The sequence below is a fragment of the Eptesicus fuscus genome, chromosome 17 (assembly GCF_027574615.1).
Source record: "Eptesicus fuscus isolate TK198812 chromosome 17, DD_ASM_mEF_20220401, whole genome shotgun sequence".
In the NCBI taxonomy this organism is placed as follows: Eukaryota; Metazoa; Chordata; class Mammalia; order Chiroptera; family Vespertilionidae; genus Eptesicus; species Eptesicus fuscus.
The window spans coordinates 42642136-42669819 of record NC_072489.1 but is presented as its reverse complement, the minus strand read 5'-3'; the positions used below and the strand labels follow the sequence as shown (position 1 = coordinate 42669819).

Genomic DNA, 27684 nt, shown 5'->3' with positions numbered 1-27684 from the left:
TTTGTATTGGTCATATAAATTTTGTTTTTGTTTTAATATAGAGAAGATAGGGTTTTCTTTTTTTTTAAAATATGTTTTATTGATTTTTTACAGAGAGGAAGGGAGAGGGATAGAGAGCTAGAAACATCGATGAGAGAGAAACATTGACCAGCTGCCTCCTGCACCCCCCCCACCGGGGATGCACCCGCAACCAAGGTACATGCCCTTGACCGGAATCGAACCTGGGACCTTTCAGTCTGCAGGCCGATGCTCTATCCACTGAGCCAAACCGGTTTCGGCGGTCATATAAATTTTGGAGTCATCAACATATGGATGATATTTAAAGCCAAGGGAATTGATAAAGTCACTGAGAGATTATCTGGTTTGATGGTTGTCATCACCATGGGGCCTGTGGCAACCATGATTTTTGGATTTAAAGCATTAGATTTTACTAATTGAACTGTCTTTACAGACATGCAAATGGTCATGTGTTTGTCACTCTGTGTTGCCCTGAGATGCCCCATCCCGTGATGTTGAGAGTGAAACAGGATCTTGTGTTCACAGGTGCTCCCTGGATCAGGCCCTTAAGCTTGCTGGTTTCTATTTTCAGTGAGCTGAGGGCCATGTCAGATTTCTGCCACCTACAGGTCAGACCATGAAGTTGAAGGAAATTGAGAGGCCAGCCGTCCAAGTGTGGAGCCCAGCCAGCCAGTACCCTGTGTATCTGGCCACAGGTATGGTGATACTGTGGACTAGGAGCCAGGGGAAGTACATAGGTCCAGGGAAGCTTAATATGCAGAATTCTTTATTGAACATCAGAGAAAGCTTTAGAATGATGGGGTTGGCTCACAGCAAAGCAAGGGGATGTTAGCTGTTTTTGGTACCTGAGGGTAGCCTTGGACTATGGCTCAAGGCTAGGCACCTCATGCTTTTTTGCAGTTACCATTTGAAAAAGGACCTTTCTTTGCAGTTGCCATTTGAAAAAGGGTATACTCAGTCTTTTCTTGTTTCTCCTCCTCTCCACTCCCTTATATAAATATACCCCAAATCCATGCATATTTTGTTGCTCATACGCTGCCTCTTCCTAATTTTTCTTGTGCCTAGGAACATCTGCCCAGCAGCTAGATGCCTCCTTTAGCACAAATGGCACATTGGAAATCTTTGAGGTTGATTTCAGGGACCTTTCTTTGGACTTGAAACGCAAGGGAGTCCTTTCTGCCTCAAGCAGGTACTATGTCTGAAGTGCTGATGGGTATGCAGGGCAGATCCTGATGTAGACCCTGATGGGGAAGCCTGGGAGTAGTGTGTGCTTCTCAGGGTTCATGAGGAGACAAGTGAGGGGAGAAGGATCCTCACCAAGTTGGAGAGAAGTTAACTCTGGGTTTATTTTGCAAAACTATTTTAAAAGCACCCACTCCTTTCTGGTCAGGAGCAGCAGTGTTAGGCAGAATCATGTGATAGAGATGCCTCCCACAGGCCTGGACCTATGAGTATCTGATCTCTCTGAATCCAAAGACGTTGACTCCTTCCTCCCTTGGCTCTTGTGAAGATAAATACCTTACACAATATCCCCCTCTTCTGCCAAAGGGAGGAGAACGAATGATCCTCTCCTCACTGCTGTCAGGGACTGATTGGGACTCATAGATTGCATGGCTCTGGCATTCACTTACTAGCATTCAGTGAGCACATGTATACATGCCAGGCACTATGCAAGAGCCTCTGTATATCTTATTCATTCCTTGAAATGAGCCTAAGCAATAAATAACATTATCCCCATTTCACATAGGAGGGAACCAAAACTCTGAGAAGCTAGGATTTAAGTCTCCACCTGTTTAATTCCAAAGCCTACCTTCTTTCCATTATTCAATTGCTCTTTTACTATAGGTTTTGTAAAGATGAGGCTTACAGTATGAAGCAATGGTCTCCACATTTTTGTACCATTGGAAAAATGTGAATTACTCTATTCAAGTCATTCAATATAAAATTATATATTTAATATAAATAATGTACATTTATTATTGTACTATTACTAAAGTGTAATTTTTAAAAGTGTAATTTATATAATTTCTTAGATTAAAAATATAAATCTTTTTTTTACAGCCCAGAGAATTATCTTGCCCATCCATCCCAGTTTAGAATACAGTGTTCCATCCTCTTGTGAATTTTTGGGTCCATCTGAGAGATTGGTTAAGATGTTTAGAAAGGGGTGCCCTCTTCTTTATTTTCATGGTTTAATCTAATAATGAAGATTAGTTATTGTTTCCTTTTTCTTGAACCCCTGTATCACTTTATGACAGTATCTGTATTTTGCAGTTTTTTATATATCTTTGTATTGCCAGTATTTGTACCTTTTGAAGAGCAGGCACTAGAGGGTTTACCAATAATGATGAGATATTCTTAGCCTCTAAGCAAGCATTTCAGAAAAGGCTTCTGACAGGGATGAGCTAATTCAATAATGTTTCTATTCCGGGAGGTAAGAAATGGGGCAGTGGGTAAGGGGTCTTATTCTTGACAGGCCAAGCAGCAGCTTCAGCACAGTTGTGGCTCCTTAAGTTAAGAGTTCCTAAAAAAGGGGCAATATAATTGCTTAGGATCTTAAATCCTAAGATCCATGTGGGCAGAGGTTTTTGTATGTTTAATTCACTGCTGTATCTCTAGCACCTAGAACAATGCTTGGTATTAGGTGCTTAATAAATATTTGTTGAATGAAGGAGTGAAATAAGAAATTCCTGGGTTATCAAACTGAGCATTCTGACTATCACTTCAGTTAGTTATATTAGTCTTCAGTTAGTCTAAGAGCTTTTCAAGGGTGATGGTCTGTTTGTTTTGCAGCCAACTAGGTTGAAGGGACCCTGTTTGAAATGTTGGTACTGAACGTGGGCATTATGAACTTTACCTCATGTCCTGCTCCACCCTGCAGGGATTTGTGGGCTATAACCAACATAAATAGTGCAGTTAATTGCGCTATAATTGTTTCCAAAGATTGGTTCTCATTCCCAAAGACCTAAGGGATTACCTTTGACACAGTCCTGTTAGGTCCTTTCTGAAGAAGTCATCTTAGACAGCATAAAGCCTAAGACACCCACTTCTTACTGTTCCAGCCTGGGTTAGGTCACTTACTCAAAAGTCAGTATCACAAACTATTGACCAAGATGATCAGGGTAGATAGGAAGCTACCCATCCTTTGCTTTATGCTTTCTTCTTTCTTTTCCTTTGTGTCATCTTCTGCATGGTTTAGTGCAGCAGTCGCCAACCTTTCGGACCTCACAGACCACCAGTGGTCTGCCGATCACCGGTTGGTGTCCGCTGGTTTAGTGGAAAGCACAGTCGTGTTGGGTTGCAGCCTTAATGAGAGCTGTGTGCCTTTGGGCAAATAGAGCTCTGTCAGTGGTCTCAGGTTTCCTCACTTATGTATAAAGAAGAGGCTTTACAAGACGACTTCTAAGAACCTGCTGAGCTCAAAATTCAGGTCTTGTGTTCTTTTTTTGGCTTAGTCTCCTTCCTCCCTCCAACCTTTTTAAAAACTCCTCCTTATGTCTATTCATTATTAACTAAACACATACTTTTCAAAATCTTCTTCTGTCCTTTGCCTGCCCTGTTTACCAGGCCCATGCCTCAACCACATTTGAATCCTGAAAATCCCCTTCTCCTCAATCCATGATGCATCAGAGAAATATCCATTTAGAAATATCTGACTGAAGAGAAGTGTTCTGAAATACTGGTATGGATGTAGATAAGGGACAACCTCAAGCTATATATAGACTGATAAATGTCACTGGATGCAATCAGAATCAATGTGGATTAGCATGTGCACTGAAGCAAGTGATATTTGACTGGTTAGATGAATCTCACTCGAGAGGAAAGGTTTCTGGGAGAATAATACATTGTTTATGTATTGATTTTTGAACTGAGGACATAGCTGCTATGGCTGAATGATGTCAGAGGCCAGTGTGTGATCTGCTCTCCACCTCTGTCTACTCTGAGGTTCTAGATCTCTTGAGAAGCCTCCGTAATCTCTGTATGACCCAGCCTCTTCACATGGAGAAAGCAGGTCCTCTATCTTCCAGTACTTCCACCTCGATTCTATCTTCTTTGGGAGCATTTTGATCTCTCTTTGGGTGCCTGTGTAAGGGACAACACAAAGCAGAAAAAGATCACTTTGTATACTTCTCTTAGTTTTCCAGTTTCTAAGACTTGCCTTCTCTCTAGAAGACACCAAGATCACAGAATAGAGAGAGCATGTGCTTTGCTGTTGGACATACCTGGGTTCAAATCCCAGTTTTGCCATCTACTATCCTCTTGGACATGTTATTTAAGTTCTCTGGCCCTGTTTTCTCTGCTGTAAATCTAAGATGTATAGTAGGCACATAGTAGGCTGTCACATACAATGCATTCAGAAAAGTATTCTTTTCTCAGACAGCCATTGCTCCACTCCACTGTCTTCATTCTCTAGTTTGGAGCACTGCCTTCAACACTCAGTGTGACTTTTTAAGGAAACTTGGAGTTCTTCGGCTATTTTGGACTGGATGTGGACAAACTCATTTTCACTTTAGTTCACTTGCACAAGGCTGAGATTTTTCAAAAGGAACCTTTCTAAGCAAATGAAAGCAAACTCCAAAACAAAAGAAGTACATAAATCATAGCAAGAATTTATACAGCACATATTCCTAATCACTAAAGCTTGGCCTCAGAGGAGCTTAGCTGGTGTGACGTTCTGCTTTCACATGCTTCAGTTTATTCTCTTCAGCCCTGTGTTTTGCTTTTCACTAGAAGCATAGCAATGAGCTGGTTGTTAGGGCTGGTTCTATCTTTATGAAGTTCAATGTCTTCCCTGATTGTTCTAGGCTGGTGTGCATCTGCTACAGTCGTTCTCAACCTCAACCCTGGCTGCTGGTTAGAATTACCTGGAGGGTCTTGCTGAAAATGTAGGTTCTAAAGTCCTGTCTCTGAAAATTCTGCTTCATAAGGTCTGAGTAAGAATCAAAGAACCTATGTTTAGATGCCACCTATCATTCTGTGATGTCCTAATGTCTCCATTGTTGCCATCATTATCCTGGGAACCTCTTTAGCAGAGAATTACACTTCTATTCTTATGTTTTCCTACCTTGCCATACAAACTTTTCTTCCTCTTAAATCGCTTAGTTTCTATTTTCAGGCCAAGGCCATCTCTCTCTCTCTTTTTTTTTATCCTTTTTTTAAAAAAGTATTCTAACATAGACAAGTTGCAGACTAATACACTAAACACTTGTGTACCTTCACTTAGTTCATCGGTTGTTAACATTTTGTCACATTTGCTCACATGCTCGCATGTGCTCTCTTTCTCTACACACACACACACACACACACACACATACACACACACACACACACACACACACACACAGCTATCTCTTGTCCCCTGTCCATTTGCAGAGCAGAGCTGATCGACACTCCTTGAGCCTACTGAATGATCAATCCCTGTCCTTGCTTGAATCATCCCAGGTGTTTCCATCACGTCCCATTCAGGCTCCAGCTTCACCCTCACTCATTAAGAGGCTAACAAAATAGAATGTACCATCTGTCTGCATGCTTACAGAAAGAAAATCATTTTGTCTGCATTTCAGCCACTGTAGAGGAACTGGGTTCTCTTCTCAAACCCTTTGGTGACCCCCCCACACCTTGAGGTCTCTGGTACCTTCTACTCTGGTCTGTATGTCATGTGCTCTGACCACAATGAGGTCACTGCACCTCTTCTACCATTCCCATGTGAGTTTTTCACTACCATACCCACTCTGGTTCCTGTGTGACCTGTTATGGGCTTCTCTAGTCACTCTGTTGACTTGCCCACTGCTACACTGACCTCTAGCCCCAGTATACTAGTAAAGCACATTCTTCTGCCCTATTAAGATCAGACAACCTTAGAAAGCATAGCCTTTCTGACAGTAGCTTTAGACCACCATTTGTGTCACCTCTGATGCTTTTTTATTTGTTGGTTTTTCAATCTATTGGGGTGACATATATTAATAATATATCATCTGTATATTGCACTGTGTGCTCACCACCCAAAGTCTAGTCTCCTGTCACCATATAATTTGATCCTTTACCCTCTTTATCTTCTCCCCATTCCCTTCCCCTCTGGTAACCACACTACTATTATCATAGCTCTGCTGTTTTGCTTCAGGTGCTAACCTAGTCTTCACTTCTGGCAGGTTGGCTCTGCTCTTATGACTGGCCAAACAGGTTCCTGCCTGGTCATCCCACTCACTTTCTTTGCTGACTGTTCCTAAGGTGAGGGAGCATTTTATTTCAGTGAGGGATCTTAGGACACCATTCAGTGTGAAATCTGATTTCTCGGAAGGGCTGTGGAAATATCCTTGGCTAGCAGCTGGGAAATGGACAGACCACTTAGGAAGCTTTGAGGGGTTTCACATGCCTTCTTTAGGGGCTTTGCAGAAGACCCGCACCTGTCTGCAGGGGACCCAGGGTCCATCCTTTTTTTTTTTTTTTTGTAAGACACTGGCAGTATCTTGTTAGAAGCATCCTCAGGAAACCAGAAAAGTGTTTCCCAGAAGGTGTGATTATTCTTCATGCTTCTGTGTCTCTAGGGCTGGCCCATGGCAGCCATACAATGCTTCAGTGAGCTAGCCACACGGGAAAGGCATGAAGTCCTTGGGTTTTTTCCTCACATCCAGTTTGAGAGGGAAGAGGGGACATCAATTCTTGGTCTAGGGAATCTGCTTCTAGTCAGGGACAGAAAAGTTTGGTCTTCCTCTAAACAGAAGACAGTATAGATCTCAGGCATTAAAATAAAATGGGCTTGACTTTGAACCTTGGTTCTGCTACTTCCTAGCTGTAAAATGGGGATAAAATTACTAGCTGTACATGCAGAAGTTTCATAACTTCTCTGGCCTGTTTCCTCAATTGAAAGTAGAATCAATAATAACACCTTATGGGGTTGTTGAATATTCAATCAGTTAATACATGTAAAGCACTTAAGACAGTGCCTGGTGCATAGGAAGTATTCAATAAATATTAGTTGTTGTTATTTGAGTTGCGAGGATAAGGTGAAGTGACCTATTTGAAGTATTTATCATTAGGCCTGTTTAATATTAACTTTTAAAAAAACTATCCCCACACAACTCTGAGGCAGTGGCTTCCTGGCTTCTAGTGTAACATAGAGGGAATATTTTTCAGAGAAAGGGCAGGACCCAGCAGAGGAGTCCTTCATTCTGGGTCTGGGATATGAGGAAGACAGGCCGGCCCCAGCTAGGGGTGGGAACGCCTGCATAATGGCAGCGTCTGGCAGAGCTACTTGCTGATATGGATCTGAACCGGTGCTGATGCTAGTTCCTCCTCTCTCTAGGTTTCACAAGCTGATCTGGGGGAGCTTTGGCAATGGGAACCTGGAAGGCACCGGAGTTATCGCAGGCGGCGGGGACAACGGCATGCTCACACTATACAATGTGACCCACATCCTGTCTTCAGGAAAGGAGCCTGTGATTGCCCAGAGACAGAAGCACACGGGGGCTGTCAGAGCCCTTGACTTTAACCCTTTTCAGGTATACATTTCATTTGGTCAGACATGGCCAAGCCCTCAAGCAGTAGCTCTGAATGGAAGCATTCACTTCTGACTTTCAGTCTGTAACTCTGAACCCTTCCCAGGCTGTTTTGGGGGAGGCTTTGGAAGCCTCACATATGGGTCTCTCCCCGTCTCCTCCTCCCATCTCTTTATGAGATGGTGGTCTTCAAAGACCTGTTCTTTGTACAGGGCAACCTCCTGGCCTCAGGGGCGAGTGATTCTGAAATCTTCATTTGGGATTTGAATAACCTGAGTGTGCCCATGACCCCAGGATCCAAGTCACAGGTGAGGAGGCTCCGGGGCTGCTGCTTACAGTGTGCAGCTGACTTTCCCAGGGAAGAGTCTTGCATTCTTGGAGGCAGCCAGAGCATAGGAGATTTTAGGCTTTACCACTGGAGGGCAATAAAGCTCCACAGACAATGTGCTACCAGCCATATTTATCAGGGATGGAGGAGAGGGGAGTGTGTGTGTGTGTGTGTGTGTGTGTTTGGATGGGTGGTTTGTGGTCATTAACTGTCTTACAGGTTGGAGTAAGACATTGAGAGAAGAGGTTGTATAGCTTAGGCAAGGTTAAGCAGGCTTGGTGCAGAGGGGACTCCCAGATATACCCTGATCCTTTTGTGGGGAGGGTCAGCCTTGTCTCTGTATCTGGTTTTCCCATGCAGTCAGGGGTCTCGTGTATTTCTGTCTCTCAGTGTACCTATCTGTCAGTCTATAGCTTGGCCTGTCTTTTTTGCTTCCTGACTTTTACAGTAGCATGAGGTAAGTTAAGAATGAATTTGATAGCATCTGTGCCCTAAAAGTAGCAATGGCTTTTTTTTCCTGCCTCGCTCTCTCTGGGAATATTGGGTTTTTATGTTCCCCTTCCTTCCTCACTTCCTCCTTCTATCCCTTAGGGTTATTTTAAAATCTTGACTCTATCCTCTCAGGAGCACCTTGGGATAGGAGTGAAACCCAAGTGTGCCTACCATTGTCTCAGCTTCTACTCCAGCACCCTAAAGGAACCTCTCTGGAAAATTCAACTCCAGCTCCCTGAGACTGTCTCGGTTTGGGTAGCCCGATATCTACCATTAGGCTTTCTGTGGGTTGTTGGGAGCAGTGGAACAGCAATTGCCTTTTGGTTGGGGGGGGGATAGCAAGTTGTCCTTCACCTGCTACCCCCATCCTGCCTCAGCAGCCCCCAGAAGACATCAAGGCACTCTCTTGGAACCGGCAAGTTCAACACATTTTGTCTTCTGCTCACCCCAGCGGCAAGGCAGTTGTGTGGGATCTCAGGAAGAATGAACCTATCATCAAAGTCAGTGATCACAGCAGCAGGGTGAGTCATGAAGCAAAATATAGGCTTGGGCTGTGGCTTCTCTCTCAGGCGTAGTCATTGCAGCTGCTCCTCCCCAGCCCAGGGTTCTGTTTGCAGCTGTTACACATGTGGATTCAGGTAAACCTAGCAGATTTCCTTTTGAGAGTGAAAGCTTAGGGACCTAAACAGACCTGATAATGGGCGCTTCTAAGGGTCCTTACTTATTCATGGTCATCACTTATTTCCTGATGGCTGTGGTGTTCTCAGTCACCTAGAAGAGACACAAAACCTGCCCTCGGAGTGGTCCCATCCCAATTGGGCAGAAAAGGTTCACACTAGAAGGGGCAGGTTATGTTACCCATTGGAGTCTGCTTTGTTCACAGATGAACTGCTCAGGCCTGGCCTGGCACCCAGACATAGCCACTCAATTGGTGCTATGCTCAGAAGATGATCGTCTCCCAGTGATTCAGTTGTGGGACTTGCGCTTCGCCTCCTCGCCCCTGAAGGTGCTGGAGAGCCATAGCAGGTAGTGTCTCAAACTTCAAATGCATCCTTGGTGGAGAGCTGGGGCATAATGACCTGGGTAGGGGGCAATGAATGCCTCACTTTAGCTACCAAACATCCTCCCTGTCTTCAAAGCCATCCCAGTGAGCACACAGTCACCCAGTCCTAGCTCCAGCCCCAACCAAGCAGAGTTCCTTTAGACCCAGAGGTCATGGACAAGAGCCTGAGATGCCATCTAACTTCTAGAGATGGGAGTGGAGATAGGGAAATGAGAAATATTGGAGCCAGTGTTTAGCCCCCTGGGAGAGTCCCCAGGCTCCCATCTGGTAATGTTCATTTCTTTAGTGATGAGGTTGCCTTCGCCAAGACTTCTCCATAATAGAACCTTGGCTCCTGTCTGTCTGTCCTGCACACAGGCCTGCCTCTGAAGCTGAGTTCTGGGGCCCATAGCAGAGATAGCAGCCCCGCAGTCTGTTCTTTGTAACTAGTGTAAAAGGCCATGTTGCCTTTTTACCTTCTTGGGAACTTTTGAGGGTTAGGCTTCACTACCCTCCTGAGCTAAAAAGCACCTATAGGATGGGTGCTTCTCTGATTCATGCTGATTCATAGTCCCTACTCTACAATCAGGGGAAAGAAGAAAGCCATCCTGCAGTGGTCTATGGAAGGCAGAGTGAGACTGGGCACAGTGCATAGGCTCTTAGAATTGACTTGGATTCTGGCTGCTTGACGGCTGAAAAGTCCTTAATTTTTTAAAACCCCTTTTTTCTCATTTGTAAAATAAAATCAGGCTGCTCATTTTGTAGGGATGAGATTTATCAGAGATATATAAAGTACCCTATTCATAGTAGGATTTCGGCCAATGCTTGTTCCTCCTTCCTTTTTAGGGGCATCTTGTCAGTGTCATGGAGCCAGGCTGATGCTGAGCTACTGCTCAGTAGTGCCAAGGACAACCAGGTCTTGTGCTGGAACCTCGTGAGCAGCGAGGTAGGCTGGTCCGTCTGTGGGCGTTCTGGGATGGGAGATGAGATGGTAGGGGAAACCCAGCAGCAGCTATGCATTCTGGGCTACCTTATCTATGTCAGAGTTTCCCTAATGCTGTGTTCCCTCATATTAGGTGGCATATAAGCTACCCACACAGAGCAGCTGGTGCTTTGATGTGCAGTGGTGCCCTCGGAACCCTCCAGTATTCTCTGCTGCCTCCTTTGACGGCTGGATCAGTTTGTACTCTGTGATGGGTAGGAGCTGGGAAGTCCAGCAGATGAGACAGGTTGACAAGGTTTGAAGGGCTTAGTGGAAAATGCTGGAGGGAAGGGGCTGTCTCTCTTTGTGGGGAGAGAGCAGGACATATGGCCTGGGAAGAAGTGGGGATATTGAAGAGTAGGAGGGCAGGGCCCTGGGTTTGGGAGGGCTGCACTTTTGCTCCAGTGCCCATCTTCCTGGGAGGAAGTCAGTCTTGCCACAATGCAAAAGAGCCCTTCACCTTCACTTTTGTTCTTGGATGTTCCCTGTGGTATTTCAGGGACATTGGACCTCATGCTGGGACATTATTTTGGAAGTATGAATTGTCTTACCTCCCTGGCTCCTACATATCCATTTTGTGTCACATTCCTCTGTATACCTTAGAACCAGTAGGCTTTCCAAAAGCCTACTTCATTGGAATCCCACAATCACTATTAGAATATGGGAGTCTCATCTTTGTGGGCTAGATTAGGTATCTCAAGGATTTCTCCCCAAATGGAGTTTGTAGGTGGAGTTTCTGGCTAGGCCATTTCAAGCTGGTGATGTGGGTGTCCTTTTGCCCCCAGATCTCTTCCTCCTTCAGCAAAGGCCAGCCTCTCCCACCACTGCAGATGCCAGAGCAAGTGACTCAAGCGTCATTGATACCTCCTCTGAAAAAAACCCCCAAATGGATGAGAAGGCCAGCAGGCGTTTCATTTGCTGTAAGTGCAGTGTGTGTATGTGCGAGGTTGTGTGTGTGAGGGCTTGTGAAGCCTACCGTGTGCCCAGCATGGAGCCACATTCTGTAGAAGGTACTTTTTCCATCCACCTGTGTCTCAGAGTAGGCCCCGCTTTACTGCTCAGGTTTCCCTCTCTGCCCCTTCACCTGCTTGCTGTCAGTCCTGTGTAAAAGGAATTGATTGCTTTAGGCCTCCTGGTTATGGAGAACTGCCTGGGATGCCACCTGATTTTTATCTAATCTTTATGTGTCTGGACTGGTAGTGAGTCCAGCTATGCAAGGGTTAGAATACAAAGCAGGAAAGAAAAAAAAAAAAAAAGAAAAAAGATTTCATCCTGTCACTCCTCTGCTCAAAACCCTTGACCTTTGACCCCCATTACCTTATTGGCTCAAAGCCAAGTGTACACAGAGCCCCATTTATCCTTCCAGTTTTTATTCCCATCTTATTCTTATGTGTTTTCTATGGTCCAAATAAATATGACTCTCTTATGTCCCACGAATAATTCCCCAACTCTGCTGCCTCCACCTGTACCCCATCCTTCAGCTTCTCTCTCAGGCTATTGAGTCCTGGTACAGCCTTTCAAGGTCCCTCACTTAAATACCACCCCCTTTGGGAGGCCCATCTTTAACCCTCGTCACACTTAACCTCACTTCTGTAACCTCACAGACTTATACTCCTGTAGTGATACATTCTAACTGTACCAAACTTATGTAGATGCATGTCTCAGGACCCTACTAAGTAATAGATCCCTAATGGATAGGGACCGCATCTTCTTCATTTTTTTTTAAAAATATATTTTATTGATTTTTTTACAGAGAGGAAGGGAGAGAGATAGTCAGAAACATTGATGAGAGAGAAACATCGATCAGCTGCCTCCTGCACACCCCCCACCGGAGATGTGCCCGCAAACAAGGTACATGCCCTTGACTGGAATCGAACCTGGGACCCCTCAGTCCACAGGCTGACGCTCTATCCATTGAGCCAAACCGGTCTTGGCATCTTCTTCATTTTTATCCCTAAAGCAGTGCTTCTCAAACTTTAATGTGCATACAAATCACGTGGGGCTCTTATTAAAATTCGAATTCTGGTTCATTCGGTCTGGGGTCGGGGCTAAGATTCCGATTTTCCAACAGGTTCCCAAGGTGATGCCCTTGCTGCTGGCCTGAGGAGTAGCCAGGCCCTAAAACAGCTAGCCCGATGCTTTAAATACTAGGCTTGAATTAAAAGCAGAGGGATAAGAGTAGAGGCTCTTGTTTTCAGAGCCAACAGTTTTATTAGGGAGGTAAGACCAACACACCCAAGAGGCAGCGAAGTGAAGGATTCTGAGGTCACGAGACCTGAATTATTATTGATCTGTCGCTTATCAGCTGTGTAACCTTGGGCAGGTCACTTCACTCAGGGCTTCAGTGTTCTTATCTGTAACACAGGGATAGTGATAGCTGCCTGGCTTACGTTAGTGAATTGACATGAAGCTCAACTAAAAATATATGTAAGCACTTTGTCAAACTCTTCAGTACTATACCAATCCAAATTCGGATGGTTTTGTTTAGCACTACTCAAAGTCTAAATTTTGTGCTGTAGGAGTCAAGAGAGGAATTCTGCCTGGGAAAGTTCATTAAGGAGGGGGTCGGAGGAAGGGAAATAGTGAATGGCTAGGGAATAAAGTAGGAGTTGTCAGCCTTGGCTGTAATTGGAATAACCTGAAGGATTTAAAAATACTGATGCCTGGTCCCACCCCCAGAGATTCTGATTTTATTGTTTGGGGGAGAGCCTGGCAACTCTGAACAGCTCCCCAGGTCATTTTAATATGGAGCCAAGTTGGAGAACTGCTAGAGTAAAGGGCCTTTACTAAGCTTGTATTTATCCTGAGAGCTTTATATAAAGTACCTAATTTGGTGAGAAGGATGCTCAGGTTGAGGCGTTGTGGTGGGTGAGAGCACAGAGCAGGAAGGAACTGGGGACTTGGGGGATGTGGCGCAGTCACATAAATGAGCAGGGAGAGAGGTGCTGCAGAGGCAGGTCTGGCCATGGTTTTGAAGGATTTTGTGTGCAATGAGCAGAGCAGCTTCAGGTCTCTCCTGTGGCTGTATAAAACCATTCCAAGCCCATGAGTAGCAACAGATACAGGGTTGCAGGCTAATGCTTGGATTGGAGGAAGGAAAAGCCCAGAGGCTAGTAACCTATTCCAGCATTCTGGTGTGCTAGCACTGGGAATGGGACAGAGGGACCTTCACAAGAGACATTGAACAAGAAGAGGTAAGACTTTGTTGTTGCTTGGCTGTTGTTGTATAAAGACTGATGATGCCAAGGTGTTTGGTCCAGGTGACTGGGAGAAGGGTGGTGCCAGGACAGATGAGGAGAAGATGAGTACCATGTGCTGAAGTTTTAAGCTGATGGTACTAAAAATGCAGAGCTGGTTTTGATATGGGGGCACATTTGCTACTCGATTCCTGATTCTATTCCATCCCCAAGAGTTTTCTTATCATTGATTTCCTATCCTAGGGTTGACCAATATAGGCCTGTCCTGTGATCCTGACTTGGTGTTAATTTTTAGCTCAAAGGCATGACTGTTACCTTTCTTGTTTTTCCTCACAGTTTGGGGGGAAGCTGGTTACTTTTGGCCTTCCCAGTACCCCTGCCCATCAGGTGCCACAGCCTTGCCTTCGGCTAGTCTTCATCAGTCAAGTCACCACAGAATCCGAATTCCTGATGCGATCAGCTGAGCTGCAGGAGGCCCTGAGATCAGGAAATCTCCTCAATTATTGTCAGAACAAGATCCAGCGAGCGTCAGTGCAAAGCGAAAAGATGCTCTGGCAGTTCCTGAAGGTAGGAAGCCTGAAGGCTGGATGCTCAGCGGTGTTTCCCCAAAGCTGGGTACTGCAACACCAGGAGATGCATAACCACACTGTGACCCAGATTTCAGAGGCCCTGACTCCTAGTAGGTTTTTTTCTACATGACACCCACCCTCCGGACACAAAATCTTCACCCTTTACCAGAGAGAGGCTCAAAGACGATTTGCACTAGGAAAGGTGAGGGGTACAAGTGACATTTGCCCTTTTTGCTACTATTGCTCCTGTCCTGGATGCTTTACTGGAGCTGAGGTGAAGACTTTCACAGGGCCATGCCAAAGGGCAGATAAGATGATACGAAGGGAAAAGATGGGAAGGGCAAGGAAGGGGGAAGATTAGCTGAAAGGATATATCATTATAAGAAGGCTTTGAGTTTGTTTCAAGTAACCCAAGGCAAGTCATTGTGGTGGGACTCAGGGCTCAAGTCCCGCTCTGCTCTGGAGGCATGGCTTCAATTACAGATCTGCTTTAACTTCAAGTTGCTTATGACACCAGGAGGAGTGCTATAGATCAAAGGAAGTGAGCAAATGAGAGGAGAGGGCTAACGAAAGAAAGATAAATAACTGACCAGACAGACAGTGAGAGGGTTATTCAGATGTTTGGGATTGTAGAGAAGAATGCAATAAGGACAGGGCTTTGTCCCAGGGGATCTAAGAAGGTTGTGGGGTCTGTGCTTCAGACATAGAACTTAGTGAAGGTAGACACCCAGAATCTGGGAAGGAGAAAGGGATTTGAGAAAGATCATCAACTATAGAGTGAAGCTACAAAACATGTGGGAAGAAAAGAGAAAGGAAGCTTTTGTTATAAACAGGATACAGATAATAGCTCCAGGAATGGTGGGATGGGAAAGAGAATAGAGGGAGTGATCAGGAGTTCAGCCTTTATTTACTCAGGCCGGGGTGTCCATAGGACAGAGGGGAGACTGGTTGAAAAGCTACCCAAGAGCTGTCCAACAGAATGGTCCTGAAGCTGAGCGCAGATGAACATTTCCAAGGGAAGGGCATGGAAGAAGAAGGGGCCTTGAGAGGGTATGAAAAAAAATGGTAGTCAGAATTCATGATTCAGTATAAGATCAATGAAGGACCCAGACCAGCGAACCCAGGTTAGGGTATGGCTTCAGGAAGGCTTGGCCCTCAGTATCTGGTACACTGAGTGGGTAAACTGACTTTGTTTACTATATCCATGCACCTTCCAGCAGGAGTCTTCTCAGCCTGCCATTTAGACTCAGAAGACTCACTTGGTGTCATCTCCTCAGAAAGATGTAAGATAGAAACCACAGCCTGTCGGCAGGGCAGCATCAGGTGTTCCCTCCTGAGGCCATTCTTGCAGCATCCATGCAGCAGTGCAGAGTTCTCTTCAGTTCCCCAGAAGGTAGAACAGGTGCAAGGAGTTAAGATGTATACCAGGCAGGTATGTAAGTTGTCCTGGCTTAGAAGTCTCAAGCCCTCAAGAGCCAGTATCTCTTGTACCCACTCCAAAAGTGTAGCTTCTAGAATCTCTGCAAGGGATCTATTAGTTACAAGAGTCCTTGCAATCAGGGAAGCCTAGAACATGGTGCCCACAGTGATTATTTATAGTCTATATAGTTCCAGTCCAAATGCAATTACCAATCACAAGCAATGTTGCCTAGTAACATAGCTCATATTTTACTATTATCAGGTTACCAAGGTAACAAATGTAGGAAGTCAAGTGAAGGTTCAGTTTTCTGGAAAAAGGAAAAAGGAAAGAGGAAAATGGTTTTGTTAACACTATGCCTACAGCCCAGCAGGAATCAAATCTGAGGAAGCAAAAGGGAGAGATGGTGTTGGCCTTAGCGGCACTGCTGCTACTACAAAGAACTATATTTGAGGGTACGCTGGCACAGATGTCCAATTTTAGCAGGAGAGGGTTATTTACATTTATATAATGGAGACTTCTGTGTCCTGTGGTTCCTTAGGTGACCTTGGAGCAAGACTCCAGAATGCAATTTCTAAAGCTATTAGGATACAGTAAAGATGAGCTTCAGAAGAAGGTAAGCTGCTTTCACATCAGAATCATGTACTTTATATGCAGAGAATCCTATCAGTGGAAACTATCTCAGAATACCTCTTCCTGAGCTTCACTAATGCATATACAAACTTAACCTCCTGGAGTTAGGCTGTTTCCCAGGAAAATAGCTCAAGGATCTTACTCTAGTTGGTGGGGTTTGGAGGTGGAAAGAAAGCATAATGCTTGTTTGACCTTGTGCTGGGGAGAGTGGTACTCACAAGTCTCTCCATGCAGGTGGCCGTGTGGTTGAAGAGAGACTCAGGGCTGGGTAAGAGCCCTCAGCCGAAGGGAGATAACCTCAGCAGTACCAGACAACAAGCCTTCTGCAGCCAGGTGTGGTAGGAGCCCAGCCCAGCCAGCCAGACCTACAGTAGCACAGGAGACCTGCTTTTAGGGCATTTCCCCCTTCCTGGCCCCCTGCTTTGCTCTCATGATGTGCTCAGCTTCTGTAGAAGTCTTCAGACTCCTTCCCCTGTGTTAGTGAGACACAGAGTTCATAAGCTTTTGGGCTGGGAGTGAGCTGTGTTTTAATCATGAACTTGAGCCCTTCCCAAACCTTATCTGCTTCTTTTAGCTTTACCCGTTGAAGGTCAAATATATTAGTGCTCCCAGAGAGCTACTCAGCCAGCTCTTTGTCTTTGGGGTTCATTTCCTAAGTAGCCACCTCTGTCCTTCCTTGTTCAGGCCTCCAAACACACCACAGAAGTCTCTGCCTCCTCAGCTTTCTTTGATGAGCTGGTCCCTCAGAACATGACTCCATGGGAGATCCCCATCACAGAAGGTACCATGACCCTGAGGGAGAGAAACCCTCTGCATGGGAGTAGGTGGGCTCAGAGTTCTCAGACTTGAGGACATTGCTTTCTTGTCCCTTGCCTCCTGCCTCCCTCCCACCATCACAAATGCTGGGTGGTTCTGTGGTTAGAGCACTCTTCGGCTGTTGATTTTCCTGGATGGGTCCTTCCTATGGAAAGCTTTCTACTAAGATATTTTCTCAATCCTTCTCTGTTCTTGCTTTAAGGACTGTGACCCTGTCCTTGCTGAGCAATCAGACATCACCTGTGATACTGCCACATGAGTTACTTCCTCATCTTGGGTTCTCTCCTTAGAGAGTAACTAGGACACCCCACTATATTTTGTTGTTGAGGAATGAAACTTGGGAGTTTGTTTGGGGCTAAGGAAACTGAATGATACAGACATAGGAGGCGTGCTGTGGGCTCTGCAGGTGATGGGAAGCTATGGTTCAAGGGCAGGTTAACATGGAGGGATGCCTCTGCCCTCAGACACAGATGGACTCCTGAGCCAGGCTCTCCTGCTCGGTGAACTGGGCCCTGCTGTGGAGCTGTGTCTGAAAGAAGAGCGCTTTGCTGATGCCATTATCCTGGCCCAGGCTGGGGGCGCAGACCTGCTGAAGCAAACACAGGAACGCTACTTGGCCAAGAAGAAAACCAGAATCTCCTTGGTAACTGCCCACTGTGCAGGAGAGGAGAGGAGGGCATTTCTTGGACTTTGTGAGGTGGATGTCCACACTTTGGGACTGGTGTTCAGAGGATCTGCCAAACTCTTTTCCCACTCTAACCCCGAGCCCCTCGTACGTGGTCAAACAGGAAGCCTGCTCCTGCTGCCTGTGCTGGATGAGTGGTTGATGACCTCCTTCCCTCCCTGCCCATTACAGCTGCTAGCCTGTGTTGTGCGGAAGAATTGGAAGGATATGGTGTGCTCCTGTAGCCTGCAGAACTGGAGAGAGGCACTGGCTTTGCTGCTGACATACTCAGGGCCAGAGACATTCCCTGGGCTCTGTGGTAGGTGGCCCTAGGCTTTAGAATGGAGAGGTGTGACCTGAGTGTGGAGTCCGTGGGCCTGCTGATGGAGGAGGCAGAAGAGCAGCCCGAGCTCTGGGAGGCCAGGCCATGTTATCAGAGCCAAGGTCTGGTTCAGCTGGGAGGCAAGGACGATAGTGCATGCCCCTACTTGCATTTGTTGTCCTGTTTTTCTTGTCCCATCTTGAAGCAAGAGCTTTGCCCTTCATTGTAGAGCAGGGTGAGCCTCAGTGTTATCCAAAGCCACTGTGGCTACTTGTCCCATAGCTCATGATCTGCCACCCATTTCCAAATAGGGAAAGGAGGAGGAGCAAAGGAAAGCTGTGACATTAAAGAAGTTTCCATCTCTCTGCAGACATGCTGGGTAGTCGAATGGAGCAGGAGGGCGACAGGGCACTCACCTCCGAAGCCAGACTCTGTTATGTGTGCTCAGGGAATGTGGAGAGGCTGGTGGAGTGCTGGGCAAAATGCCACCAGGCTTCATCCCCCATGGCTCTACAGGTACCCCTTTTCTGCAGGGCACGGTCCCTTCATTACAGACCCTAAGGAGAGGCTAGTGGTAGGGATGTGCAGGGACATCAGAGCGAGTCCTCTGGGTACCCAGACTGGAGTCAGGGTATAGGGGAAAATAGAAGGGCCCTTCATGTCTGGGACCTTCTCCCAAGGATGAGCTGTCCCTCTTTCCCTCCTCAGTCAGGGAGACTGAGCAGAAGCTGCTTAGGTATTAATCTCCATAATGTTTTCCTACTTCAGATTTGGTTATATAAGTTTATTCTGTATTTGAGTAATTGTGAGCCTGGGCCTCCTATTAACTGCTATGAAAAATTCTGTGGATCTAAATTGTACCAGACACTCCGCAGGCAACCAGAGAAGATGGGGGTCACAGACTCACAGGGAGACAAAGTCACACATAAAACAATACTATAACTGAGTCTGAAATTGCTGATGGCCTAGCATAAAGGGTCAAGAAAGCAAAGAAAATAGGCAGAGATGTACGAGAATCTAAGATCCCGATGGCCCCACTTGAGCCCAGTGCTAAGAGCTTGAGAGATGAGGCCAAGTGGCCCTTCTTTAACTGTCATGTCTCTTGTATATCAGCACCTTCTGTCTCCATCTGGCTATGGCCAGATGCTCTCCTTCTCATAGTGGGAAGTCCCTGGGTGAGCTGCCTGGGCTTAGAGAGCAGGATGTGCTTTGAAGAGGCCTGACTTCCTCATCCTTGTTCCTCTAGGACCTGATGGAGAAGGTAATTGTTCTGAACAGGAGCTTGGAACGACTGCGGGGTCCTGATGGGGTGAGCCCAGGCCCTGCCACAACCTACAGGGTCACTCAGTATGCCAACCTCCTGGCAGCCCAGGGCAACCTGTCCACTGCCATGAGCTACTTACCCAATGACTGTGCTCAGGTGAGTGGGGTCATGGGGAAAGAGCAAACCATTTAATTCAGTCATCTAGCACCGGCTGAGCAATTCCATGTTCTCGGCACTATGCTAAATGCTGAAGCTCCCAGGATAAATAAGATCTAGTCCCTCAGGAAGCTCACAATCTCTGCGGGGGGGGGGGGGGGGGGGCAGGGGTGGTGGAGAATCAGATGTCACTAACTCAATAGTGCCACCTGGGACCACAGGTTTGGACCATAAGGTCAAGCTTACAACCATAGCCTTTGGCTATAATTGTGCTGGGAGGGCTTTGCCCTCCAAGCTGGACTTGCACGTGGCTTTGCCACGAGAGGACCGTGCCCTTTCATTAGTCTGAGGCTTGAACCTGTCCAAATGCTGTAGCCACTCTCCACACTGAGTGATTAAAATTGTTGAGCTGGACCTTCAAAGAGAAGTAGATATAGGGTGATCTAGGCAAAAAGAAAGCAAGGAGGGAGGCTTGGCAAGGATTGGAGCTATCTGTGAGTCATCTAAAGTGGCTAGAATGTCAAGAGTCAGCTGACATTTGAATGCTATATGGGGCCAGGCTTGTAAGAGAGGATGTTTGCTTGTTTTAATTTTACTTAATTCACTTCTTCATTATTATGACTTTATAGCCACCAATTCAGCAGCTGAGAGATCGGCTTTTTCATGCCCAGGGTGCTGATGTCTTGGGCCAGCAGTCTCCTCCTTTCCCCTTTCCCCGAGTCATTGTGGGAGCTACTCCCCACTCTAAAGAGACGTTATCTTGCAAATTGGGATTCCAGACTTCTCACCAGGTAACACCTTGTTTGTTCATTCATTCAAAAATACCAATTAATGTCTACCAAGTGCCAGGTATGGTTCTAGGCACTTGGAATATATTAGTGAACAGAAATGATGAAAACTCCTGACTTCATAAAGCACAGATTCAGTTATTTTTCTAATAACTGTTTATTGAACAATTGCTTGGCTCTTTGAAAGGTGCACAAGCCATGATCCTTGCCCTTAATTAGCTTATAGTCTAGTGGAAAGATAGATATGTAAAAAATAAGTAAAATTTGTAAATGCCATAATTGGGGTATGATAAGGTGTCATGAGATCACACAGAAGAAAGCAATTTACTCTGTGGGGAATGGGAATTTTAGGGAATATTTCAGAATGAGTATGATGTTTGATCTCAGTCTTTTTTGTTGTTGTTAATCCTCACCTGAGTATATTTTTCCCCATTAACTTTTTATTTTTTTAAATATATTTTTATTGATTTCAGAGAGGAAGGGAGAGGGAGAGATAGAAACATCAATGATGAAAGAGAATCATTGATAGGCTGCCTCCTGCACACCCCACACTGGGGAGTGAGCTTGCAACCCAGGCATGTGCCCTTGACTGAAATCGAACCCGGGACCCTTCAGTCCACGGGCTGGTGCTCTATCCACTGAACCAAACTGGCTAGGGCTCCCCATTAATTTTTAGAGAGAGTGGAAGTCGGGGTAGAAACAGCGATGTGCGAGAGACATTGGTTGGTTGACTCACACACACACCTGACCTGGGCTGGGGATCGAACCTGCAACCCACTTATGTGCCCTTGACTGGGAATTGAACCCAAGACCCTTCAGTGAGCGAGCCAACACTATAACCATGGAGGTCAATGCTCTGACCACTTAGCACACCGGTCACGGCTGTTTGATCTCAGTCTTGAAGATTAAAAGTTATTTTGGCAAAGGAAGAGTTAGGTGAAGGCTATTTTAGGCAGTGGGAACAGCATGTACAAAAGCATTGAAAGGACAGTGAGCAAAGCCCATATGAGGAACTGCTAATATTTTAATGACATTGCAAAACAGGTCTTTGTGGCATTGGAGTAGGCTTAGAGAAAGCTGGGGAAACAGGAGTTATACAGGAAGGACCTGGCAATCTGAACTAAAGACTTAGACTTGACTCTGAAATTGATAGCAATCAGGAGCTATTGAATAGTCTTATGCAGGGCAATAACTAGCTCTGTGTTTAGGAAGGGCAAAGCTAGAGGCAGTTAGGAGGCTATATAGAAAGAAATAATGAGGACATGAAATAATCTAAAGCTAGAGAGTGAGGTTGGATTTGAGATATTAGGACATAGAATTAACATAAATTAATGATAGTTAAGAGGAATGTGTGAAGGGGGACTGGCTCCTAGTTTCAGGCCAGATGGATAGGGTGCTGTTAACTTATGATACCAGGAGCCTACTGGAGGGGCTGGAGAACAAAATCCAATGAGATTGTAAATACAGGTATTAGGCAGAAGTGACATAGGAATGAACTGGGAAGTCTCATGTATCCAAACCCCACCCCACCCCATGCCAGCATCCTTCAACAACCACAGTGCAATAACAAAACCAAGAAATTGACATTAGTACAATCCATAGATACAGATTTGAGATTCATATTTCACCAGTTTTATATGTACTCGTGTGTGTGTGTGTGTGTGTGTGTGTGTGTGTGTAACCATGTAAGAACTTGTCTTTTCATCTTTTTAATAGGATCCTTCACAAAGCAAAAGTTTTTAATTTTATAGAGTTCAATTTATTGTTTTTCTTCTACAGATCTTGCTTTTTGTGTCAAGATTATGAACTCTTTGCCTAGTCCAAGGTCCCCCAAATTTTCTCCTATGTTCTTTCTAGAAGTTTTATATTTTACATTTACGTCCATGTTACTTTGAGTTAATTTTTATTTAAGGTGTGAAATTTAGGTTAAGCTTCATTTTCTTGCCAGTGGATTTGCATTTATAGAAAAAGCTGTCCAGTCTCCATTGAATTTATTTTGCTCCTTTGTAAAAAATTCATTGGGCATATTCATATAGATTTATTTCTTAGTTTTCTATTCTGTTCCATTGATCTATGAATTTATCCCGCTACCAGTACCACTCTCTTAATTACTACCTCTATGTAATACGCCTTGACATGAGGAAGAATAACACCCCCACTTTATTTTTCTTTTTCAAAATTTCTTGGGTATTCTAGAACCTTGCCCTTCCCACATAAATGTTAGAAAAAGCTTGTCTATGTAAAAATTATTTGCCCATATAGACGTGTTTATTTCTTGGCTCTCAATTCTGCTTCATTGGTCTGTGTGTCTGTTTTATGGCCAATACCATACTGTTTTGATTATTGTCACTTTGTAGTATAATTTGAAGCCATCAAGATCAGTCATTCCTGATCTTGATGACTTGTGTCTTTTCTCCTTATCATTGTTGGTTTTTATAGAGATTTATCAATTTTGTTGACTTTTTTTTAAGAACTAGCTTTTTGTTTCATTTTTTTCTATAGTTTTCTGTTTTTCAGTTACTTACCTTTTCCCCCCTTTCCAAGGTGTTAATCCTTTATTCTCTTCACAGGTTCCCACTCCATCTACAAGGCCAAGGATTTTCACACCCCAGTCATCACTAGTGATGCCCTTGGTACCTTCCCATTCTGGCCCTTATCAAGGCTCCAGAATGCAGAATATAAGAGACTACAGGGTACCTGAGCCCCAGGTTGCCCAGCCTTTGCCCCTGGGCCCTGGGGTAACGCCTGGTGAGTGAGTGATCCGTCTGAGTAGAACATAGAAGAAAACAATTGGCATGGTCAGCGTGGAAGTAAGAGGTAGTGTGTCTATGTAGTGAGAGGAGCTTGGAATTCGAAGTCAGAATTCCCAGTACTGTCACTTACTGGCTTTGTACCTGTGGGCAATATGCTTAGCAATATACTGTTTCTTTTGAAAAGTAAGAGTAGTTGTTATGTTGTTCATTTCAACCCCACAGGATTGTTTTGAGGGTCAAATAAGGAATACAGTCAAAAGTACTTTGTACATGGTAGATATCCATATGCATGGGTATTAATCAACCATTTTTATTATTAATAAAATTAATTATCCTATATAATAAAAGCCTAATATGCTAAGTGTACGGTCAACTAGTCGGCCGTTCAACCAATCAAAGCATGATATGCTAATGATATGCTAAGGCTGCTCAACCGCTCGCTATGACATGTACTGACCACCAGGGGGCAGACAGTCGACTGGTCAACCAGTCGCTATGATGTGCACTGACCACCAGGGGGCAGATGCTCTGACTGGTTGGTTAGCTTGCTGCTGGGGTCTGGCTGATTGAGACTGAGCAAGATGGGCCAGACATGCCCTGGAGCCCTCCCATGGTCCCTCTCTGGCTGGCCAACCTCCCGCATCCCTCCCCGATTCTGATCATGCACTGTTGGGATCCCTCGGCCTGGCCTGCACCCTCTCGCAATCTGGGACCCCTCAGAGGATGTCGGAGAGCCAGTTTCAGCAGGATCCCACAGGGCAGGCCAAGGGACCCCACCCGTGCACGAATTCGTGCACCAGGTCTCTAGTATTAATATAATTAAATGTGTATTAAAAAATTATTATTGCTGCTTAGTCTCCCCTCATATGCTCTGAGTCTCTCTCAAATTGAAATTCTGTTGCACTTCAGCTTTATCTCAGCCACAGCTGTTACGAGGGCAAAGGGCGCAAGCTCCTAACCCCATGGGATTCCCTGGAACATGGCCTCTTCCTGGTCCCCCTCCACCGATGGCACCCTCAGGCATCATGCAGCCTGACTCTGCCCCCCTGCCTGAGACTGCTCGACTGATTCCTTTCCTTCCGATGAGACCACCAGATCTCAGCCCTGTGAGTTCCCAGCCCCCAGGCCCTCCTGTCAGCTTCCCTGCAGCACACCCTCCAGGAGGACCAGGCGCTTCATGCTCTAGCACCATTCAAACCACTGGCATCTTGGTTCCTCACCCAGGTCAGTCTTCTTTCCATGGCTTTCTTTTTCTCAGCCATTGCCTCCCTCCCCTCTCTACCCCTCCCACTACCACCTTAGGGATCTCTTCCTCAAACCAATGAACTGGGGCTCCTTTGGTTGGAGCATGCCAACTGAGAGTATAAATGGTCTTCAGAGGGAGGTGAGGTGGACTCCAACTAAAATAATTTTGATGGTCTTCAGACAGAATTTCCAGTGTTCCTGACCATGCCCCAAAATACTTCTATCTTTGTATTATACAGGACCTCAAGATTCCTTAAAAAATGCTCCAGCTCCCAGGGCAAACCTGCAGAGGAGACAGGTCAGTGCACCTCCTTACCCACCCCCTCATACATTTACCAGTGACCCACATTTTAGTTCCTTACAGAATTCAGCCCAGTCCTTCCCATTCTCAGGCATGCATTCTGCTCTCTCTTTCCCCACTCACTCTTCTTCCCTCAGCTCCCTCCTCTTTCCTTCTTACATTGTACACCAGTCTTCCCACTTCCCGGTTTCCCACTCACTATTCTGTCCGCTGTTCACTCATCATTTCTACCACTCTCTCAAATTAAGGCCTAGGGCAGTGGTCGGCAAACTCATTAGTCAACAGAGCCAAATATCAACAGTACAACGATTGAAATTTCTTATGAGAGCCAAATTTTTTAAACTTAAACTTCTTCTAACACCACTTCTTCAAAATAGACTCGCCCAGGCCGTGGTATTTTGTGGAAGAGCCACACTCAAGGGGCCAAAGAGCTGCATGTGGCTCATGAGCTGCAGTTTGCCGACCACGGGCCTAGGGAGTCTCTCAGCTTAGACTCATGTGCCTCTCTTTCTCTCTCTTTAGTTGCCAGAGACATTTACGTCCCCAGCACCAATTACCGCTCCAGTTATGAACCTCACCTCTGAGCCACGAGGGGTCCTTTCCTCACAACCCCCCGTCCCTGGTGTGGGTCATGCTCCCCCTGGAGCACCAGGAGAACTCGGCCTGCAGGTGACAGTGTGTTCCCTCCCCTGCTTCCAGCCCTCCTTGGGAATAGAAAAGCAGGGAGTGCCCTGGCGGGTGTGGCTCAGTTGTTTGGGCATCATCCCATGCACCAAAACGTTGCCAGCTCGATTCCTGATCAGGGCACGTGCCCAGGTTGTGGGCTCGATCCCCAGTAGGGGGCATGCAGGAGGAAGCTGATCGATGTTCCACTATCACATTGATGTTTCTTTACCTCTCCCGTCCTCTCTCTCTAAAAATTAATTTTAAAAGTCTTTTTTAAAAAAGGAAAAGGAAAGCAGGGGCTTGGTAGATGGGCCTCATTCCTAAAGGTAGAGTCGAACTATGAGCTGGGGAATGGGGAGGGGCAGGCACCAAATGTTGTTACTGTAGAGGGTGCCCCCTCCCCAACTCTGCTATGCTCCAGGGAGAACAGTGTGTTGCTGAGTCACTGAGGACTAGTTCTTAGGGAAGCTACGAGAAAGACAGCTTGCCCATCTGTCCTCTCTCCGCTTCTTCCTCAGCAATGGCCACCAAAGAAGACGTACAGGAAGGAGCTGCCCCCAGAGCATCAGCCCTTGAAAACCAGCTTTGAGGCACTTCTACAACGTTGCTCCCAGGCTGCCACTGACTTAGTAAGTCTGAACCTTCCCCACGCTGCCCTCCTCATACCCTTAGCTGGTTCCGGGATCCCTGAGCTCTAGAGCAGCTCTTGTGTGATCAGCTCTTTTCTCACTGTCCCTTGACATCTTATGCTTATTTGATCTCATGCAGGGGGTTGGGGGCGGGGGGAGGGCCACTTGTCTGTTCTGAAGTCAGCAGGACCCAGCAGCATCGGGACTAAACTCTTAGAAAGGCAGCAGGAAGTACTCGAATGAGAGTGAAACCAGGAGTAAGGAAACTTGCCCTGCATTCACTGGCTGTGTTGGCTTGAGCAAGTCACTTACCCTCTTTGGGCTTCCATTTCCTCCTTCAAAATGAAAGAAGTAGCCTTTAGCCATTCTGGCTCTACTCTACTGTGATTCTTTATAGTCCTGTGTAGTGGGAGGTTTAGGGGCTAAAATCAGAATCCATTTTCCTCCCTGTAGAAGACAAAACGGAAGCTGGATGAGGCAGCCCAGCGCCTAGAATGTCTCTATGAGAAGCTCTGTGAGGGCACAGTAAGTACACTCGGTGGTGCTCCTCTGCCTCCTGCCCTCCCACCATCACCCATGGCCAAAGGGAGCTCCAGTGTCCTCTGTCCTCTCCCCTTAGGTCTCACTGACCTGGGTTCCCACAAAATACATCCACCTTGCCTGGACTTGCTCCCGAATTCAGTCCTCTCTTATCCTTTCCATGCTACAGGGTAGGGGCTGGTGTGGGCTTACTAACCGAAGGGCCAATCCCTCCACAGCTCTCGCCTCAAGTCCTGGCTGGGCTCCACGAGGTTGCCCGATGTGTGGACGCAGGAAGCTTTGAGCAGGGCCTCGCAGTGCATGCCCAAGTGGTGGGCTGCAGCCGCTTCAGCGAGGTCTCCAGCTTCATGCCCATCCTGAAGGCTGTCCTCACCATTGCTCATAAGCTGCACGTCTAAGCCAGGCAGCCTCTCTTCCCAGGAGGTCACTGCTGCTGTCACTTAACTGTTCTCCCTGCGGAGAAGGGAGTTTCAGAATAGATTCTGTGTGTGTTTCCCAGCCTTCATTCTTGTTGCCAGGTATATGATGCTGTAGGCTTGGCTCCAAACTGGCAGAGTGCCTGCTTTCTATCCTGTGTGCCTGGCCCTCGATCTGCCCAAGGCTTGCTCGGCCTCTGAGGCAGAGCATAGGGCCAATTCTGTACTTCACCTAATACTGTTCTCTGGGACAGGACCTGGGGCAGGACGTGGGGCAGCGTGTCTGCTCCCTAGGGATATTCTGTTTAAGTGGCTTCTAAGAGGATGAGCAGGATCCAAGTCTACCTCTGCTGTACCCATTTTTGGGGTCTTTTGTTTTTCTCCTTCTGTGGGTCATGGGCCTAATCTTACCTTCTCCTGGCCTCTGACTTCATATTTCCAGGTCTGTATTTCTCTGAGCCCCACTGGCTGGAGTAGAGTTGACTGTTCATCCTCTGAACAAGTCATAGACATGAGGGATGGGTGCTGAGCAGAACCAAGAGAAGGAACGTTGGCCCTTTTCTAAAGGAACATCTGCCAGCATTATTCAGGGTGGGTGAGGTTAGGTGGAAGGGGTGCACTGCCTTTTGCTGGGAGCTATCTTGGCCTTGAGATAGAAGCAGAGGGACCACTGCCTATGGGAAATGGCTCCTCATTGATCTGTGTGAACCCTGGTCCAAGGAGGGCTAGACCATTCATTCTGTGAGTTTGAGCCCAGCTCTGGGATAGGAGCCATATTAACAAAAGCCTCTCTTCTTAGCACTGCTCCTCGAGGGTGGGAGGCCCTCTCTCCCTCAGCCTCCACATGTCTCAGGGCTGCCTTCTCGGGCTGCACTTCCATGGTTGGATGCTGCATTTGAAGCACTGATGTACTTAATGTGCAATAAAACTGCTTTGATTTGGTTTCCTCA

General features: G+C 46.2%; 1 protein-coding gene across 1 annotated transcript; it reads left to right on the top strand.

Moving 5' to 3' along the window:
- Window positions 1-631: 631 nt before the first annotated feature.
- SEC31B (SEC31 homolog B, COPII coat complex component) lies at window positions 632-27684 on the top strand. Its single transcript, XM_054729146.1, has 25 exons — window positions 632-713; window positions 1084-1207; window positions 7322-7517; window positions 7727-7822; window positions 8712-8855; window positions 9218-9360; window positions 10223-10322; window positions 10453-10614; window positions 11144-11278; window positions 13892-14122; window positions 16083-16157; window positions 16409-16507; window positions 16859-16955; window positions 17455-17633; window positions 17847-17973; window positions 18347-18492; window positions 19223-19396; window positions 20026-20187; window positions 22755-22932; window positions 23847-24161; window positions 24422-24480; window positions 25006-25152; window positions 25668-25778; window positions 26232-26303; window positions 26537-27684. Exons 1-25 carry the CDS (start codon window positions 635-637, stop codon window positions 26714-26716), a joined length of 3531 nt encoding a protein of 1176 aa, XP_054585121.1. The 5' UTR covers window positions 632-634; the 3' UTR covers window positions 26717-27684.